Raw genomic sequence first — 21,043 nt, forward strand, 5'->3', positions numbered from 1 at the left:
GAACAATCAAGAAGTGTTTCATATTTCATAGACTCAATTACTGGGTTCTTTCAGTATTGTAATTATGGAATGAATTTCTATGCTTACACCTTACCCATAGCAAAGTTTCGTCGAGAATTACGCTCATTATTAAAGATACCTGGAAGTGGTTGATTCAAAAATACTCAATGGGAATTGGCAAAGGTCGTTAATGTCAAATGATGCCATAACCTCATTGTGTAGAGATGGCCAACAGGCCATCAGTGGGTACTGACTGCTTACCACAAAATAAGACCTGGGTTCGAATCTCGGGAAAGCTCAGATTCTCAGTGTCTCCATTAATGAGGAAGGTACAATGGAAGAAGGCGAGTATGTCGATCATAGTTTGGACAGTTAGATTGCTGATAAATGGCAGGTTCATATTCAAAAGCGTTGTTCGGAGAATATTTTACAGACTGCTGTGGCTGTACCAGTATGCCAGTAAAAGTGCTGGCTCTCTGGTTCACTGAGATCGGTGGAGCTGAAATGAAGGCGGACCAACCCTGAGGGGCTTTAGCAGAAGGTATTGGGGCGGAATTTGTGCTCTACCAGACATTTCAGATTTTAGTAGAGACTCAGCAGTGCGGTGTCAATCATTCCTTGCATGTATATATATAGCCAACGTACAGAATATTGGCATTATCAAAGACGTCAATTTTAGAATTTCAATAATAGCCATGCAGAAATAGACACCGATATTTCAAAGAGTTCCGTAAATAGGAGAGGACGAAGCAGAGGCAAATCAACATGAACAGTCATAATCCATGCATTCCTCTTCTCGTGAGCAGCTTATCACTTAAGGCTTACAACATGGAATGACCTGATCCAAAGTGTATCCTGGCGGTGATTGAGCGAACTGTATTTCGTCTCGCATGTTCACCTTACGGTCGGCTTTTTTGTGCGCTCTCAGGTAATTATCTCGGTTTTTTGCCTATTTCTCGCTATTTTAGATTTTCTATACAGCTATCCCGTTTCTAAGTTTGTGCTCGTCCTTTTGCCAAATTTAGAGTTCGGTAAGGGCTATTATAAAGCTATAGTGAAGGTTCCAAGTTTTAGGTTACTTGGCAGTTTGGTTATTTGGTATGGCGGCCATTTCGGTTTGGTCATGTATACAGAGGTATAGGAAATGCATAGGTAAATGCATTATGGAAATAGGTCTGCTAGGGCAGCAAAACATTAGGTTTTATATTATGTAACATATCGAGGGTTGGGTGCGCACATGCGCTTTCCCGTCAAGCTCGCCGCGTGATTCGTGTTACGTGACACGCCCTTTTGTGCACGCAGGAGATCCTTTGTTAACTGGCTTTTACACCTTTCAACTGGTTTTATAATCCCATTCATAATCTCTGGGCGTGAGTTTAAATTCAGGTCTGGTGGCAATCTTGTTTCACTCCCTTCTAGGCCGTGGCTAGATTGCTTCGCTCCTAGAAGTTTTCTGTCATGGCTTCCAATAACATATTATTGCGGAAAAGGCACTCATTAGTGGGCAGAGATTTGCTGCCCATTTTGAAGCTTCTCGCCCGTTTCAAGGACGACGACCTCCCGGACCCACTTGCTCGTATACGCCTCAACCGCCCTACCGAACAATTGGACGTCCCCGACATAGCAGTAGCCTTTCAGGAACTCACGGGTGAAGATGCGGTAGATTTTTTCAGAATGTCAGGTCGAGAAGATTCGGTAGGCAACTTCCGCCTGCTGCTACATTTGGCCATTGTGGTTGCGAACGAGTATGGACAGCCCGTTGGACAACAATTGCATGAAGACGAAGCACCAGTAGCCAAAGCCCCTCGCCTCGACCGTCAAGAACAGGATGAGGAAACCGCGCCGCGTTTACGGGAACGAATTCTAGAACTAGAAAAGAGAGAAAAGAACCGAAAGGCAGAACCGGTGGAGGCAGTCCTGAGGAAGGTGAGGAATTTATCCTTACAAGTAAAGCCCAACGTTACCCTCATCCTAGCCACTTTAGACGAACTAGTGGCGTGCGCCAAGGACCAAGATCACAAAGATTGGCACCTCTTTTACGAGCTCGGCAAACAAGCTGAACGTTTCAAAGATACTGTTGATATCCCCACTTTTTGTCTTTCCGCATTGGGTGGAGGCCAGTCTGACGTAATAATGAAAGCTTTAGCCAAGTGCAAAAAGGCCAAAAAGTTGGTAAAAAAAAAAAAAAAAAAAGCCGCTTCGTTCCAGGTCACAGTCTCCACCGGTTACCTCTTCTGCCGTATCCTCTTCCCCCCTTCAGCATGTTTACGCGCAGCCTCCCCCACCTCCCCAGCATCAGTTTGGCTTTGGTGGCTATGGTGCCGCTTACGGTCAGGGATATGGCGGGGGTTATGGGTACGGCAGAGGTAGAGGTCGCGGCAGGGGTTATGGCGGTTATGGTTATGCTAGAAATAACCCGGGCCCATGTAATTTTTGCGGTGAGGTTGGGCATTGGTACAAAGAATGTGAAAAGATGAAGTTGGCAAAGGCCCAATTTGACAACAAGAAATAGGTCTAAGGTAAAATAGTCCGGTACGCTAAGTGGTATAAGTGTATTGTTTAGAAAACCGTTAATATGTAAAGCAATTTTGATTTTGAACATCTTCCTCTCTCTCAGCTCAAGGGATCTTACCCCTTGCGGACCTAGTTCGCGCGAGCTGTGAGTTAGGAGAAGTTCTCCCTTTGATAGTCTGATACGCCTGTAATGAGATGTTTCTACATTTTATTTTGGTTCTTGCAGGAATCCCCCCCTACTATCTCACTGGGGCACTTTAAGCCAGAGATTCCAGAATGGGAATATGCGGTGAAATTTAATCCAATTGCTGCCGAAAAGGTCAAGAGGTTACAGGCGTCTTGGACTACCATTGGGGAAACTTCTCCTGACTTCACAGCTCAACAATTCAAACTCAATCAGGTTGTAAATGATGTATTACTTCTACAAAAAACTCCGGTGCCTTTGGACACTTTGCCTTTAAGGGACCCTGAACACTTTGTCGCTGGACAATTGCATCAAAATATTGAACTTTGGAGTTCCATAATGAACGATTTCCCAGAGAGCGAGATGGTTCACACTTGGTTGGAAAAAGGGGTTGATGTGCATTCTTTCTTTAGGCCATTTAAGGGTGAATTCAAGGGTCAGAAATACAATTCAAACGAACCCCCAGTTAGTTTTTTTTCCTAACTCTGTCCATTGTCAGAAACAAACTGCTTTTATTTCCGAAACCTTGAATGATAGAATCAAAGCAGGTTCAGTCAGAGTTTGGGGTAAAGTTGGGGAGTGTCCGCCCCCTAAAGTAGTCATGCCCTTGGTAGTTGAACCTTCAAAGCCGAGATTATGCAATGACCAGAGATTCCTTAACCTGTGGATTAAGGATTCTCCCTTCACATTAGATACATTGAAAGAAGTACCGCGATTGGTACACAAAGATGCTCTCATGTTTGCCACTGATGAGAAATCGGGGTATGACCATATTAAATTATCGCAAACTTCGCAAACGTATTTTGGCATGGAATGGGCAGGTTGGTACCTAGTTTGTACGACGCTTCCGTTCGGATGGAAATCATCGGCTTATGTTTATCAAACTGTAGGCTATGCAGCTACAACCTTCTTAAGACATTTGGGGATCCCAACCATCCAGTATATTGACGACAGATTCTACGTGGTCCCTAAGAATATTGACGCGTCAAGCATTCCTTTGCTTTGGGTCTTTTTGGTATTATATATCCTTACAGAACTAGGTTACACGTTCTCCTTGCCAAAATGTGTTTTGCAACCTATGATGGCGCTCAAGTCCTTAGGGTTTCTAGTAGATTCTAGCAGGCAGGCGTTTCTTCTGCCATCTGATAAGAAACAGAAGTTTTAACGTTTTGCGCGAGGAAATTCTTCGTCAGCCCTTCGTCAGCCTTAAAACGCTACAAAGATTCGCGGGTAAATGCATTTCTATGATGTTGGTTTTTCCGGCCGCAAAACTATTTACGAGAGAGTTGTTTAGCGCAATAGCCAAAGCTTCGAAAAACAGTAAAACCATCCCAATCTCTGGCCCCCTACGGGACGAGATACAATTCTGGGCATTTTTGGATGATTGGCATGGGCATTTTTCTTGGAGACCAGAAAAACATTTACATTACGCTCTGGCTACTGATGCTTCGGGATATCGCTATGGCGCGGTCACTCTATCAGGGCCACAGGTTGGTCATACTTTAGGTGATTATTGGGCTGCAGATGATATAAGGCCGATTCATGTCAAAGAGGCCGACGCCCTCTATTCTTCCCTCTTAGCATTGAGTACAAATATAAAAGACCACCGGGTAGACGTTAAAGTCGATAACACAAGCCTAGTTTCGTCGTGGAATAACAAGGGTTGCAAGGACAACGCCTTAAATGAAATGCTCATAAAATTGTTTCATCTTACTCAGCAATTAAATATTGATTTACGTTTGCAGTACATTTCTTCGGCAGAAAACCCAGCAGATACTCCTTCTAGGGCAATTTCAGCTCAGGACACTATGTTGGCAAGTGAAAAATGGTTCCAATTGGAGTTACTCTATGGCCCGCACGGAGTAGACCTCATGGCATGTGACTCAAATGCAATGCGTTCAATACAGGGCGATGTTTTGAGACATTTTACCCTGCACCCTTCACCTCTGTCAGCGGGTCAAAATGTTTTCGCCCAGGAAATAGCTAAGGAGCTAAATCCTTACGTTTTCCCACCTATCGCTGTCATTCTACCCCTTATTCAGTTTTTGATCCAGCAGGAAATCCCAGTTTGCACGCTTGTGCTACCCATGACGTCACCCGCGCCAATATGGTGGCCACTATTAAAGCCCAGGATAATTTCACAGGTTTGCCTTGGGGTTAAAGGAGAAAAGGGCGTAGTATATTATCCCTCCAAGCAGGGGTTCATCAGAGATAACGTCGGTTTGAGATGGCCATTAATGGCTTTTCGAATTAGCTGCAAATCATAATGTGCGATATCCTTCGAATATACTCTGTGGATGACGCTTTAATCTTGATTATTTCAGAAAATCAGCGTTGACATGGGGGCAATTGACAAGCGGCTCCAGGAGTGGATAAGGCGGCTTCCGCAACCCCCCTTATGAAGAAAAGGCAATCCCTAAAAAACGAGCTGTTGCAATTTTTGGCACAACTGCCTAAGAGGCCAACCCTGGAACGGGTTTCTCCAAAAGATCTAACACGATTTTTAGTATGGAAAGACAAAGCCGGTAGGACACAGATCCATAATGCTTCCTGTATATTCCTCGGGCATCATGGTAAATTCCACTGTGGGTGTCCTACCCGTCTTGCCTTCGGTACGTTAGAAGGATTAGTCCGGTCCCTGAAATCCATTATTTCTGAAGAAACCGACAGGGGCAGCACGTGGGATATTTTCTCCGGGGTTGGGAATCCGGCTGATTCACCTCCTGTGAAATCGTATTTGAAGTGTGTCAAACGAGAGCAAGGTTTCTCGCACGTAGATGCCAAGCAGGCAAAACCCTTGTTCATGGATAAGCTTCAAGCTATTTCAAAATATATCGATAACCAGATTAAAAGACCAGATCTATCCCTTAGGGAGCAATTCGTTTTGTCCAGAGACCAAGCTTTTCTCAAGATGCAGTTCTTTGCCGGGGATAGGGCGAGTGATTTGGGAATTTTAAAAACACAGGAAGTTAAACGCTTACCCGATGGATCAGGTCTTGTAATCTCTCATTCCCATGGGAAATCGTTTTCGGTAAACAAAGTGAATACCTTCATTGTTAAAGAATGTCCAAATCATCTTATTTGCCCGGTAAAGGGAGTTCAGCAGTATATCTCCAAGGCACAAACCTGGGGGGTGGATCTTACGGTCGGATATTTATTCCGTCCAGTCTCAGAAGCCGGTGTAGTGTTGGATGCGCCTATTTCGTACAGTGCAATTTACGATAGATTAAAGATTTATCTAAATACATTGGGGATCAACCAGGGTGAGACCCCTCACGGCTTAAGAGCCGGCTGCTCCATTACTTTGCTTCTGTCGGGGGCAGCTTCAAGCCCGGCGGAAGTAATGTCTCATGTTGGTTGGTTCACAGAGGCATCAGCAGAGTACTACAGTCGGTCAGATATTTTGGTAAAAGCGGCTAATGTGTCCGAAGCCCTGGCTGACAGTTCTCGTCGGCCAGAAGCGGTTAAAACACTTTACAGTAAGTTTGGCGATGTTGATAATTTCCCAGCAGCGTTCCCTTGAGCAGATTTCGATGTATATTTTTATGCATTTTCGTATTGTAATTATTGCATGATTGTGTTGGTTAGAGTGTGACCTCGCCTTTTCGCTACATGCATCATCATACTAAAACCATACCGTGTAATCTTCTGTGGAATTTAAAATACAGTGTTGAGTTCTTATAATAAAGCAATGTTAGAATTTAAGTTACAATTTCTCGTTACCTTATTTTCGAATTCCGGACTAATTAGTCCCTAATTAATAATTAATTATGGCGGATTAATTAGTTAATTTTGTTTAAGTATTGGGAAAGGAGTTATGAAGTAGGGCATGTTTCTCCGGGATGGTTGAGAGCCCGGGCGTGCGCGCCTGTACATTTTCACACCCCAACACTTAAATGTGAAGATCATACACAAGCCTGGAGACACTTTGGGTATGTGCAGATCCAAAGTGTATCCTGGCGGTGATTGAGCGAACTGTATTTCGTCTCGCATGGACACCCAGAAGGAAGACAGTTTGGCGTGTACAGGTTAATGTAAACCCTGTGTACGATGGCAGGCTCTGGAGCCACTGCAGTGGATTGGCTTTCCCCTCCCTCCCCGCCCTAGTATCCGGATTGCTTTAGAGCCGTGTATGTATCTTCGCGCCATTACATTTTCACACCCCAACACTTAAATGTGAAGATCATACACAAGCCTGGAGACACTTTGGGTATGTGCAGAACCACTTGGAAACAGCTTGTTTGGCCATCAACAAATGGTCTGATCATTGCTCCGGGATCGATGCGCAGATTATGAAGGAGACGGCGATCACTGTTTTACGGCTACATCTGTCCACTGCTGACACTGCTACTGTCACAGGTAAAGAAGAAGACCTCATGACAACCCTGACGTTTTGGTTTTCCCTGTACGCCCCTCTTGGCATTCTTGTAGTAGGTGTCACCGGTAATGTTCTTTCATTCCTTCTCCTGTCTCAAAACCAGTACAAGTCATCATCTACATGTTTTTACATGAAAGTACTGGCGATATTTGATTCCATATTTCTTATCACATGGACAACTTATGACCATTTCAAAATATGGACCAACCCGTTTCTTGAGTCGCGAACATTCATTTGTGCACTTCTGAATTCTTTGAAGCGGGCCATCCCAGCGGTTTCGTCCACTCTTCTCACCACGATGTCAGTTGACCGCTTTCTGGCGGTAGCTGTACCCCTAAAGGCTAGGAGTTGGTGCAACGTTGGCAGGGCTAAAATAGCAACTAGTCTAATTATTGGACTACTTTTAGCCATTCATGTACCCATACCTTTCGTCAGGTCCTACAAAACTCTTGAAGAAGACTGCCAGTTACAAGGCTCAGTTTCACAATGGTCACATCTGTACGCCAACTTCAGACTCGTCACAACTTTCTACATACCTTTGATTGTGCTATTCATATCCAATTTGTGTATCGTTTGCTTCGTAAAGAATAATAGACGCAATATGCAGAAACTTCAAGGGGTTGACGCGGGCCAAAACACGCAGCAGGAAGGCCACATCACGCTCATGTTACTTGCAGTGACAGCTAGCTCATTCGTATTCCTCATACCATTCCAAGTAGCGAGGTTATACTACCGCTATGCCTTCACGGGACCTATTACTCAGAAATCAAGAACAGTCTTTGATTTTATCAGTTCCTTTACTGGATTTTTTCAGTATTGTAATTATGGAATGAATTTCTATGCGTACACCTTACCCATTGCAAAGTTTCGGCGAGAATTACAGGTTATGATTCGATGCTATAAAAAATGAACTGTACATTGATATGGACAAAATACAACATCCCCGCGAGAGCAGTTTGACAAAACTGACTCATAAGGTTATGAAGAAGGTGTCGTAGCGAATAGCTCGGAATGTTCAGCCTGCGCACTCCCTAAAGATGCAACCCTTTAAAAAAGCCAAATTAACCATTAACAGTGATTATCGTGACACGTTTTGCTTTAATGATTGTTTTGCGTGACAGGTTATGTGGCGTAAAGTTTTGCGTTGCCATGTCATTGCAGGACGAACAGAAAGCACTGTTGCTCAGGGTAAGCACAGCAATGAAAACAACATAGGGGTGATCGGTGTGGGGCGTTACCAAGGAAAGGTAACATCATAAAGCAAGGATTTATGTGAGAACGAACTACTGGTGTTTACGAGTTGATGGCTATTTCTACCATAAATATCGTGGTTGGTCGACATAATTATAAAAGAGCTGACCGGCGACTTTACCCGGATCCAACTCGGCGTGCACTGCATTCATGTATAGCTGGCCTGCTGTGGTAACATTGTATTGTATATTTTCTGTTGACTGACGGCGTGATGCCTGCCGGTGTCAGAATATGGGAGTTTTTCTATTACCGTGTCCGTTAACATGGTCAAAGTGTCCAACAGGAGCTTCATCCCGTGAGTGATCAAGTCAACCTGTGTAGAGCTGGTGGCTCATGATCCAATGATACTGCCATTCGTGACCCCAGATCGGCCAATAATGCGCCACCCGTTCGTGCTGCCTGTCTGGCTGGTGTTCAAATGAGGGGCAGCAGCAGCCTCACCATGTGGGTCGCCCACTGGCCATGGTTGAGGCATGATGACCATCGGGTCTGAGTACAGCTGGTGGCTGATATTCTTGCGTGGTCCACTGATACTGCCATCAGTGTCCCTCGGATACGCCACCCATTCGTGTTGCCTGGCTGGTGTTCATAGTATATGTATGCAAACACCTTGTTGTTGTTCTTACTCTTGCGAACACGTGCTTGCGAAGGCTATTGGAGTATTGATTCTCTATATCTGGTGACATCTTGTCACGAAGTGAATTTCTAAAAACAAACTCTATTTGAAAGCATTTATAAATGCGGATTGAAATGAAAGTATTAGCTTCATCGGTACGCACTTGTTGATGCGGAAGTGTTGCTGGTCCTTATATTTTATGAATTGTTTTGACTGCAAACTGACCACACTATATTTACGGTGTTGTTATATCCGGGCTTTATGGAGGAATCAACCGTCGCCATGCAATCCCAGACGCCATCTGCTGTTGATTACAGTATACTATATACCCTTACATCACAAGAAGAAGATAACCTCATTCCACGATTGACGTTTTGGCTTTCCTTTGTTGCCCCTCTTGGCATTCTTGTAGTAGGTGTCACCGGTAACGTGCTTTCATTCCTTCTCCTGTCTCAAAACCAGTACAAGTCATCATCTACATGTTTCTACATGAAAATACTGGCCATTTTTGATTCTATGTTTCTTATTTCATGGATGAGTGTTAATCATTTCATAATGTGGACTAAACCGTCTTTCGAGTATAGAACATTTCTATGCGCTCTGTTCAATTCCCTTCGAGGGCTCTCCCCCGCCGTTAGCTCCATTCTCCTCATTACGATGTCTGTGGACAGACTTCTTGCAGTAGCCATACCGCTCAAAGCTAAGGCCTGGTGTCACGTGGGCAGAGCTAAGATGACCACCCCCTTTATCGCAATCATTCCTACGTTGGTGCATGGACCAGTTCCGTTTGTACGGTCATACATCACACATGAAGAAGACTGCGAGATTAGTTCAAACGCATACCTCCATTGGTCCTATGTATACGCCCATTTTAGACTGATAAGTATATTCTATATTCCCTTACTTGCACTACTCATTAGTAATGTTTGTATTGTCTGTATTCTCAAGGCCAATCAAAGAAAGCGACAGAAGCTTCAACGTGTTGATGCCAGCCAAGTGTCACGACACGACAAGGAAGGCCATATCACGTTGATGTTACTCGCAGTGACCATTAGTTCATTCTTATGTCTCCTCCCATTTCAACTAGGGAAAATATACTACCGTTACATCTTCGTTGGCCCCTTCAGTCTGAAATCCAAAGTTATTCGTGGTTTTGTCAATTCCGTTACTGGGTTCTTTCAGTATTGTAATTATGGAATGAATTTCTATGCGTACACTTTACCCATTGCAAAGTTTCGACGAGAATTACGCATCATGTTACGTTTCCGATGAACCTGCAGTATGCAATATCAAGAATTAATAGTCTTGATAATATACAACCATCTTTTAAATGCATATACCCAGGCATTCACTCCCGCGATTTGCAATCTTGGCGAGAACTATTATATATGAATCGCTCAAAGTTCTTGCAGCATATGCCAAGGTTTATTCTCTCTGGTTTTGTGGTCGGCTGCCCTTGTGACGAGTGTGGTGTAATATAAACGGGGAAGTTTACAGGTTACAACTGCGATTACCTAATCATGTCCTTTATAACCCTGCTCAGTTTGGGTATTTAGGTTTCTGTCGTGCTTCTTGAGACTGTCCTAAAGCCCGTAGCACACTAGCCGCCAACTTCGGCGTTCACAGGCGTTTTTTTGCCGCAAGAGTCCTGAACGCCTGAAAAATCCCTAGTCTGCTACGAACGGCGTCGGCGAACGCGACTTGCCGCCACTTGCCGCAACTAAACGCCAAATATCTAACATGTTTGATTTTTTACGCGTGTCGCCGCGTTTGAACGCAAGAAGAAGTCAGGTGTGCTACGGATTGCCGCCTGAATTTGCGTCGGCGGCGAGGCTATGGTCAATCAGTATGCGTCTTGATGTCACATGATTTCAAAATGGCAGCCTAAAGTGGTGGAAAAGACGCTACTGGACGCCGATTCTGGGCAGGTGTGCTCTGACCAGGATCTACTGGCCGCCAACTTCGGTGTCGAGAGGCGTCAGCTGAACGCTTCTTGTCGCCAAAGTTGGCGACTAGTGTGCTGCGGGCTTAACACAGCGAAAAGGCACATAATTCGGGGCCTATCTTTATTCTGATTAAACTATACTTAACTTGTGTTGATCTGTTTTTTACATTGCAGTATTACCATTGCATATTTTCAGATGATCGATGTAATTATGTACGAAACGATATGTGAATAAACGTTGAACTTTAAAAATCATCGTGTCCTTCTATGTGTTCGACGGGGCCTGTGGTACCAAATGAGGGGAAGCGTCAGCAACACTAAGTGGGTCGCCCACTGGTGGAGGCATGGTGATCAAGTCCACCTGAGTACAACTGGTGGCTGATACCATTATACGTGGTCCACTGATACTGCCATCAGTGGCCCCCCAATGCGCCACCCATTCGTGCTGTCAGACTTGTGTTCATGGTATCTGTATGCTAACACCCTGCTGTTGTTCCTACTCTTCACGCGAAGGCTATTCTCTACCTCTTTCATGTTATAAGCCATCACCAGTATTGATTCTATATATCTACTGACATCTTGTCACGAAGTGAATTTCTAAAAACAAATTCTATTTGAAAGCATTTATAAATACGGATTGAAATGAAAGTATTAGCTTCATCGGTACGCACTTGTTGATGCGGAAGTGTTGCTGGTTCTTTGTATTTCATGAATTGTTTTGACTTCAAACTGACCACACTATCTTTACGGTGTTGGTCCGGGCTTTATGGAGGAATCAACCGTCGCCATGCAATCCCAGACGCCGTCTGCTGATGATTACAGTATGCTATATACCCTTACATCACAAGAAGAAGATAACCTCATTCCACGATTGACGTTTTGGCTTTCCTTTGTTGCCCCTCTTGGCATTCTTGTAGTAGGTGTCACCGGTAACGTGCTTTCATTCCTTCTCCTGTCTCAAAACCAGTACAAGTCATCATCTACATGTTTCTACATGAAAATACTGGCCATTTTTGATTCTATGTTTCTTATTTCATGGATGAGTGTTAATCATTTCATAATGTGGACTAAACCGTCTTTCGAGTATAGAACATTTCTATGCGCTCTGTTCAATTCCCTTCGAGGGCTCTCCCCCGCCGTTAGCTCCATTCTCCTCATTACGATGTCTGTGGACAGACTTCTTGCAGTAGCCATACCGCTCAAAGCTAAGGCCTGGTGTCACGTGGGCAGAGCTAAGATGACCACCCCCTTTATCGCAATCATTCCTACGTTGGTGCATGGACCAGTTCCGTTTGTACGGTCATACATCACACATGAAGAAGACTGCGAGATTAGTTCAAACGCATACCTCCATTGGTCCTATGTATACGCCCATTTTAGACTGATAAGTATATTCTATATTCCCTTACTTGCACTACTCATTAGTAATGTTTGTATTGTCTGTATTCTCAAGGCCAATCAAAGAAAGCGACAGAAGCTTCAACGTGTTGATGCCAGCCAAGTGTCACGACACGACAAGGAAGGCCATATCACGTTGATGTTACTCGCAGTGACCATTAGTTCATTCTTATGTCTCCTCCCATTTCAACTAGGGAAAATATACTACCGTTACATCTTCGTTGGCCCCTTCAGTCTGAAATCCAAAGTTATTCGTGGTTTTGTCAATTCCGTTACTGGGTTCTTTCAGTATTGTAATTATGGAATGAATTTCTATGCGTACACTTTACCCATTGCAAAGTTTCGACGAGAATTACGCATCGTGTTACGTTTCCGATGAACCTGCAGTATGCAATATCAAGAATTAATAGTCTTGATAATATACAACCATCTTTTAAATGCATATACCCAGGCATTCACTCCCGCGATTTGCAATCTTGGCGAGAACTATTATATATGAATCGCTCAAAGTTCTTGCAGCATATGCCAAGGTTTATTCTCTCTGGTTTTGTGGTCGGCTGCCCTTGTGACGAGTGTGGTGTAATATAAACGGGGAAGTTTACAGGTTACAACTGCGATTACCTAATCATGTCCTTTATAACCCTGCTCAGTTTGGGTATTTAGGTTTCTGTCGTGCTTCTTGAGACTGTCCTAAAGCCCGTAGCACACTAGCCGCCAACTTCGGCGTTCACAGGCGTTTTTTTGCCGCAAGAGTCCTGAACGCCTGAAAAATCCCTAGTCTGCTACGAACGGCGTCGGCGAACGCGACTTGCCGCCACTTGCCGCAACTAAACGCCAAATATCTAACATGTTTGATTTTTTACGCGTGTCGCCGCGTTTGAACGCAAGAAGAAGTCAGGTGTGCTACGGATTGCCGCCTGAATTTGCGTCGGCGGCGAGGCTATGGTCAATCAGTATGCGTCTTGATGTCACATGATTTCAAAATGGCAGCCTAAAGTGGTGGAAAAGACGCTACTGGACGCCGATTCTGGGCAGGTGTGCTCTGACCAGGATCTACTGGCCGCCAACTTCGGTGTCGAGAGGCGTCAGCTGAACGCTTCTTGTCGCCAAAGTTGGCGACTAGTGTGCTGCGGGCTTAACACAGCGAAAAGGCACATAATTCGGGGCCTATCTTTATTCTGATTAAACTATACTTAACTTGTGTTGATCTGTTTTTTACATTGCAGTATTACCATTGCATATTTTCAGATGATCGATGTAATTATGTACGAAACGATATGTGAATAAACGTTGAACTTTAAAAATCATCGTGTCCTTCTATGTGTTCGACGGGGCCTGTGGTACCAAATGAGGGGAAGCGTCAGCAACACTAAGTGGGTCGCCCACTGGTGGAGGCATGGTGATCAAGTCCACCTGAGTACAACTGGTGGCTGATACCATTATACGTGGTCAACTGATACTGCCATCAGTGGCCCCCCAATGCGCCACCCATTCGTGCTGTCAGACTTGTGTTCATGGTATCTGTATGCTAACACCCTGCTGTTGTTCCTACTCTTCACGCGAAGGCTATTCTCTACCTCTTTCATGTTATAAGCCATCACCAGTATTGATTCTATATATCTATTGACATCTTGTCACGAAGTGAATTTCTAAAAACAAATTCTATTTGAAAGCATTTATAAATACGGATTGAAATGAAAGTATTAGCTTCATCGGTACGCACTTGTTGATGCGGAAGTGTTGCTGGTTCTTTGTATTTCATGAATTGTTTTGACTTCAAACTGACCACACTATATTTACGGTGTTGTTATATCCGGGCTTTATGGAGGAATCAACCGTCGCCATGCAATCCCAGACGCCATCTGCTGTTGATTACAGTATACTATATACCCTTACATCACAAGAAGAAGATAACCTTATTCCACGATTGACGTTTTGGCTTTCCTTTGTTGCCCCTCTTGGCATTCTTGTAGTAGGTGTCACCGGTAACGTGCTTTCATTCCTTCTCCTGTCTCAAAACCAGTACAAGTCATCATCTACATGTTTCTACATGAAAATACTGGCCATTTTTGATTCTATGTTTCTTATTTCATGGATGAGTGTTGATCATTTCAAAATGTGGACTACGAGTCATCCGTCATTCGAATATAGAACATTTACATGTGCTCTGCTGAATTCCTTCAAACGGCTCTCCCCCGCCGTAAGCTCTATCATCCTCACTACGATGTCTGTGGACAGACTTCTTGCAGTAGCCATACCGCTCAAAGCTAAGGCCTGGTGTCACGTGGGCAGAGCTAAGGTGACCACCTCTTTCATCGTTATCATCCTCACGTTGGTGCATGCACCAGTCGGGTTTGTACGGTCATACATCACACATGAGGAGGACTGCAAGTTGATTACAAACGCATATCTGCATTGGTCCTATGTATACGCCCATTTTAGACTGATAAGTATATTCTATATTCCCTTACTTGCACTACTCATTAGTAATGTTTGTATTGTCTGTATTCTCAAGGCAAATCAAAGAAAGCGCCAGAAGCTTCAACGTGTTGATGCCAGCCAAGTGTCACGACACGACAAGGAAGGCCATATCACGTTGATGTTACTCGCAGTGACCATTAGTTCATTCTTATGTCTCCTCCCATTTCAACTAGGGAAAATATACTACCGTTACATTCACGCAGGTCAGAAACCAAAAGTCATTTATGAATTTGTCGATTCCGTTACTGGCTTCTTTCAGTATTGTAATTATGGAATGAATTTCTATGTGTATACCTTACCCATTGCAAAGTTTCGACGAGAATTACGCAACATGTTGCGTTGTTTCCACTGAAGATTGCAATACAAATTGCAATATCAAGAATTAATAGTCTTCACTTGGTTATATACAAGACTCTTGTAAATGCCTCTATACCCCAGCCATTTTTCTACTCTCACCATTTGAAATCTTGGGATGAACTCTGATTTTCAGAAGAAAACGCTAAAACTTTACTCACAGAAGATGCCCAAAGATTCCCATGGAAGTTCTGCTAAGCATATTTGTTTCTAATATCTCTTCAAGATAACCAGGACATAATGTTAGTGTCGTTGTTTATGAGGCTGGTTTGTACTATGTTGCCTCCAGCCTACAACACCAGAGGAAGATACCAACTTCATTGTACGATTTGTTCGTGAGCAGAAGACAAAGAGACTATACTCATATACCTGATCAGTGTATCTACTAGTTTATCACCTCATGGAAGATTGAAGCAGATTCCAAAATGCGGTTATAGTAAATTGACAGAACAAATGGACTGCATCAGATAAACCGGCAAATCGTCGTCATGCTTTTGGTAATCTCAATATGGTTTCGTCCAAAGGCGATACCACCCTGGCTTGGAAACAGGCTACTGTCGTCTCCCTGGACAACACCGCGGGGGCCTTCATCAGGATCGGCGCTACCGTGCTCTCACAGGGGCTGGCAGCTGCAAATCACACCACGGAGACAGGTGACAAACAAGAGGATGATCCGATATTACCAATTGCCAAGTTCCTAGCTGAATTGAGGTTTGTCACGCTGTTCGAAGCCAAGAAGATAGATTCCCTGATTAAGTGTCAGATGCAATGCAAGAGTCAAGGAGCATTTCGACAGGCGTTTCTAAATGGACCAGATTTGGAAAATATGATCAACAACTGCAGTGTCTGCCGAACCATTGTTGGTTGAGGGCTATATGTTGGGCTAACAACTTTCGTTTATTCGGAATAGCCCAAATGACTTTTCTTATGGGTTTGCTAGAGCAGATGGCACCAACCTAAGATTCGCCCACTAATGTTTGATGTGTTCCTGGATGTTCATATAGACCCTCCCGGTCCTCCTCTCTGGATCTGTGATATCCTGGGTGAACCGTAAGATGGCCGCATTCTGTGACAACCTACACAGCTTAGTCCACCAGAAGAATCGCCTCTCCAATAGCAGCATGATGGAGAGTTGCTGGTAGCGCCAGAGATTCACGTCAGAACTCTTCACGGCTACATAGGTAGTATTCATCATCGAAATCAGCAAGCTGAGTAACAGAACTGCTGAGACGATACCATAGGCACCTAGAAGAAGTCTTGCGTAATCACCATGCAGAGTGTTTTGTCCGATAGGAGAGGTGTCCATATTATTTATCACATTCAACATCAGGAAGAAAGTCATTGAGGTGGTTTGACGATGACCTTGACCTTGACCCTCGGGTAGGAGCACGTGCACCGCGGCTGAAAACCCTATCACGATGAAGAGATATACTGCGAGGAAGAAGAGCAGATCCCTGAAGATCATTCTCTGCACCATCGTTGCGAACCGGCAAACATGGCGGCAACCTCGGCAGAAGAACAACATGAAGATCCATCCTAGGACGAGCGCCATCGATAGTGGCACCGCGTGATCTAGGTTGCCTTGGTGATACATCCCGCACCAAACGAGCATACACCACGAGAAGACGATGAGAACAACTCTGTAGGGGATGTTTCCAGTTGTGATAAGTTGCTGTTTAAAGAAGGCGATGATTGCAGATCTGGGCTCACCAAAGGTCATTATGTAGCTATACATAGTATAGCTAAAGTCAGCAGCCTCAAAGACCAGATAGACCAACGGCAGGGGAAGAAATAGACCAAACACTGGGCCGTCCTGATTTTTGGATTTCGTGTCGTGATGATGCAGTGCAGTGCTGGTCAACACAGTCATGAACAGCGCATGCACGATGAACCAGATTAGATATATCCACCGGTAGACCTTCCACTTCATCTGGATGGCTGAGCTAATCGGTTCCATTTCTGCCACGTCCTTGATTGTCCCGTCGGACTTGTCAGTGGCAATGACCTTGTCTGTGTGGGCGAGGGTGTGAAGGATGGAACCTACGTTGTAATGCCATCTTCCCATTCCGTCACTAGATGGCGTAAAGCTGAGAACACCCGTCACGTCATAGGTGGCTGCACCCATTTCACCTAACTCTGATTGCTGGAGCTTGAAGACCGGTTCAAGGCTCAGTATGAAACCGGTAAGAGGTGAATGGAGTTGGACAGCGAGGGCGGCTGGGGTCAAGCCTGCATCGTTGGGTATCCTCATGAGATATCGAAAAGCTTCTCTCTTTAAGCTTTCATTGTCTACTGACGTTCCAATGTCCTTTGCGTCGCCCCACCACCAACCACTGTTCTCATAAACGGCTTTGAATAGCTTCCTCGCTGTTAGCATATTCAATTTCTTGATAGACAGCATGACTATGAAATGAAGCAGGGTATTCCCACCGACCCCCCGCAACTCAAGATCAGCGCCCTCTACAATGAGCCGCTCAATCATGTCCAACTGACCCATCCACGCAGCCGCAGAGAGACACGTGGACGCTTCCGGTCTCTCGTGATTAAAATAGTCTCCGCCAGCTACGGTGTTCAGCAGCGCTTTCCGTTCCGATCGGTCCTTTATCGAGCAAAGCATCTTAGATATCAATCCACAGTCGTTATTCGCGACAGCAATGTGAAAACACGTCTGGTCCTTGTACTTTTTACTGGTGTAGTTTACGTACAGGAGATCAGGAAACTGTTCTACGAGTCTCTTTGTAGCATTTTCCTTCCTAAAGAGCAGGGCAGTATGCAACAACGAAGCACTCGTCCCTTTCTCTATGAAACAATCACTTGCAATATCAACATCCCATCTTTCTAATATGTCCAGTATTCGATATATAGCATTGTCAAGATTCAAGTCTGATTTCAAGGCACGATTCAGCAACTGAAACACCTTCTCGTTGTCCCCATCTTTCAAGAACTGTTTAATCACCTCCCGAGCTTTTGATGTCGGCGGCTTGAAAAAGTCGTGAGTCGAATCCGGATAAGATGGTAAGCTAACCCTAGAGTAGTCCAAAGTGTCGCCCAGACTGTCACTTCGTAATGGCGGCCAAACTGCTGAATTGGTAGCCGTGGTCGGCAGCTCAGCAGCGCTACAGCTCCGCACTGATTGACGCTCCCCTTCGTTCTCTAGCTCCGTCTTCTTCGGAGATGGTGCCAGAGCGTCATCAATACTTGCAAGAGGGGCGTCTCCTTCCACTGCGGCATTCTCTATGCCATTCAGAGATCTCGAACTGATGCCGTGCTCGAGTAAATCGGTACTAGCAACTGAATGTGTTTCCCCAAACCGTGCTTCTGCCAGCATCGTCTCGCTCTCCGTCCCCAACATCTCGTCTTCAGTATCCCCGTCCCCCTCCTGGAGATACTCGCCAGTGTTCAGCTGCAGGAGAAGAGCATCCAGCTGGAGTTCCACATCATCAGCATCTTGGTGATAACCTTCTTCATGAGCGTTGTAAGGAATACAGATGTGGAAGACAGCCGGGTTTGGCTTCTTGACGCGTAGATGTCGCATCTTCTTTGTCGTTGGCCTGAAATAGGATGGTGAAAACAATCATAAGACAACGTTTTGTGAAAATGTAATAACTCTCTCGTTTCGTGATGTATTGATAGGAGGACTGAAAGTAAGGACGACAGTTCTCAAAGGTTCCAATTCTTCGCCGAAAAACACTGAGGGTGCTTGTCCGAAATAGTGAGCTTGCTAGTTTGAGTCTATCATACTATTCCAACATAGTCCTTAGATACTCGATGAAATTATGAAGTTTCATGAACACTGAGGAGTTTAGACTCAGTGTTCAGTGTTATCAACAACCTTTCAATCGGTCGGTCTCTGTTTGGCGTATTTACTTGACTATTCGAGTAACTTAATCGACAAATAATATGTCAATAGAGTACTTCAAGAGCTTGGAATGTTGCTGTAGTTGTACAGTACAGTCGGACCATATGCCACTTACATTCATAAGCATACTGAGAGGTAGGTAGAACTGTGCACTTGTTACCCTACAGCCTACCCAAGGAGCCTTGATGTGACCCCAATCTTTGTAAGAATGTCACCTGGGTGTCCTCAGGATCAAGAAATATAATGTGCGAAGTGTTTACTCTTTCAAGCTTCTGTTCTTATTAGTGCAAATAAACCAGGACACTGTAGTTTGAACCTCTCTGGGTTGGATTGATGTACTTGTGCATGGCGAGAAAGACTAGCGTGAACTGGCATGTAATCCTGGTAATAAACAACAGATATGATTACAAATAATGGGATAGTGTTGTTCATAGCACGGATCACAATGCACTTTATACTAACCGGTTTGTCAACGCATGTGACAAAAGCTTTGGGTGCAATGCAGCTTGATATAACATTGATTAGGCGCGTGCGTTGACCAAACTGTCAATGAATATTGCATGTCGTTTAAGTAACATGTTTAACTTGATTTGAAGCACTGCCTAACTTTCCATTTTGAAAGTTAACATGGTAAATTTTAGGCCCTCTTTACGCCAATTTGCTGAAAAAGCACCTCGAATTACAAGAACATTTTTAAATATATCGCAAGTAGGCCTTAAATCAACCTGTTGTTACCAGGAAGACTGAATTGTATTCATTAGAATACAATGAACATTGATATGATAGAGGTGTCCTGCACCTCAACAATATCAGGTCGTCAAATCAATATCAATTCTCAATTCAGATGTAATTCAGATGGTCATATTACTGACGTTTAGTGAAAGCTCTAGCAGGAATGAATTTAAGTGATATATTTTTTGACCCACTCCGTGAATAGATGTGTGAAAATATGTTTGGCAAGTTGTCATCCCGGGGGCCGGGTTGTCACAAAGTCCGTGGGAATTATTGGTAAAATATTTCGGTCTATAGCCTATAGTCTAAAGTCTACGCTTGTTTCATTGAACGTTGAATATAGACGTTGCCATCTTATCTAGTGTACTTTTTAGTATGTTAAAATGGCGTGGTTGGCCATTCTTGCCCGTTCCTCGCCCGTTAAGCCCGCAGCACACTGGCTGCCAACTTTGGCGTCGAGAGGCGTCAGCTGAACGCTTCTTGTCGCCAAAGTTGGCGGCTAGTGTGCTGCGGGCTTCAGAGAGTATGAAAAGAGCTGTTTCACGGTCAGCCATGTTGGAGGGCAGAACAATGCCTTGTCGTGCCTGACTTAACTGAACCAAATGCTGTCATCGTCATTTGCACTGGCTTTCTTTTGATAGTCCCTTCAGCACGGCAGATGACGGGATCACGTGAAACCACCCTATAGAATGAAGAAATGGACTGCCCAAGGACATTGCATGGCATGAGGGTGGAAAGTGACATTGAATCTTATTTAAATCGCTCTTTGGAAATGACTTGTTCGTTCAAAAGTGACACATTACACGTTACCTCCTCAACTCTATCTAAACCAATATAAGCCAAGCGCTGTTCAAATGGAAGCTATTGCCAACAAACTACATACCTTTATATTTGGTGCGACTGAAAGTTATCTGGGGTGCAAGTTTCACCAAGTTGGAACTTCCCTCGATCGCCTTACCGCACTGATCAAATTGATGGTAGTCAGCCAAAACTAGGCCAATAGAATTTCACCAAAAATGGAACGCTCAAAGTTGTTATGGGTTATTTCAATAACATAATTCCATACATAATTTTGTATTTATCTCGAGGTGTCTGTCATATAATGCGACGACGAGTATGGATCATTTCAATTATTCACCGCTCAAACTGTGTTTACCTTTTATGGATTTCGTGACGGGACTGCATGCTCAAGTTATTGATTGCTTTTAAAAATGTATTTCATTCACAACTTTTCAATGGTATTCTGCTTTGTGACGAATATCACGACATAATACATCATTGTTCAGGAGCACGTTGAAATGTGTGGCCCTCACATTCTTCCTCTGCAGGCA

General features: G+C 44.2%; 2 protein-coding genes across 2 annotated transcripts; one reads left to right on the forward strand and one right to left on the reverse strand.

The window, feature by feature from the left end:
- The first annotated feature begins 6,847 nt into the window (after nt 1–6,847).
- On the forward strand, nt 6,848–8,773 carry LOC135483453 (FMRFamide receptor-like). The gene has a single exon (XM_064764404.1). It carries the CDS (start codon nt 6,991–6,993, stop codon nt 7,984–7,986), a length of 996 nt encoding a protein of 331 aa, XP_064620474.1. The 5' UTR covers nt 6,848–6,990; the 3' UTR covers nt 7,987–8,773.
- Nucleotides 8,774–13,862: 5,089 nt separating this feature from the next.
- LOC135499972 (transient receptor potential cation channel subfamily V member 5-like) lies at nt 13,863–20,704 on the reverse strand. The gene is made up of 2 exons (XM_064791052.1): nt 20,596–20,704; nt 13,863–18,672 (listed from the first exon to the last, which is right to left on the reverse strand). The coding sequence occupies exon 2, from the start codon at nt 18,654–18,656 to the stop codon at nt 16,092–16,094; it is 2,565 nt and encodes an 854-aa protein (XP_064647122.1). The 5' UTR covers nt 18,657–18,672; nt 20,596–20,704; the 3' UTR covers nt 13,863–16,091.
- Between the last annotated feature and the right edge of the window lie 339 nt (nt 20,705–21,043).

The sequence above is a fragment of the Lineus longissimus genome, chromosome 2 (assembly GCF_910592395.1).
Source record: "Lineus longissimus chromosome 2, tnLinLong1.2, whole genome shotgun sequence".
NCBI lineage: Eukaryota > Metazoa > Nemertea > Pilidiophora > Heteronemertea > Lineidae > Lineus > Lineus longissimus.

Excerpts from the sequence above, each read along its gene's own strand:
- LOC135483453 (XM_064764404.1), top strand. The coding sequence starts at position 6,991 with ATGAAGGAGACGGCGATCACTGTTTTACGGCTACATCTGTCCACTGCT.
- LOC135499972 (XM_064791052.1), bottom strand. The coding sequence starts at position 18,656 with ATGCGACATCTACGCGTCAAGAAGCCAAACCCGGCTGTCTTCCACATC.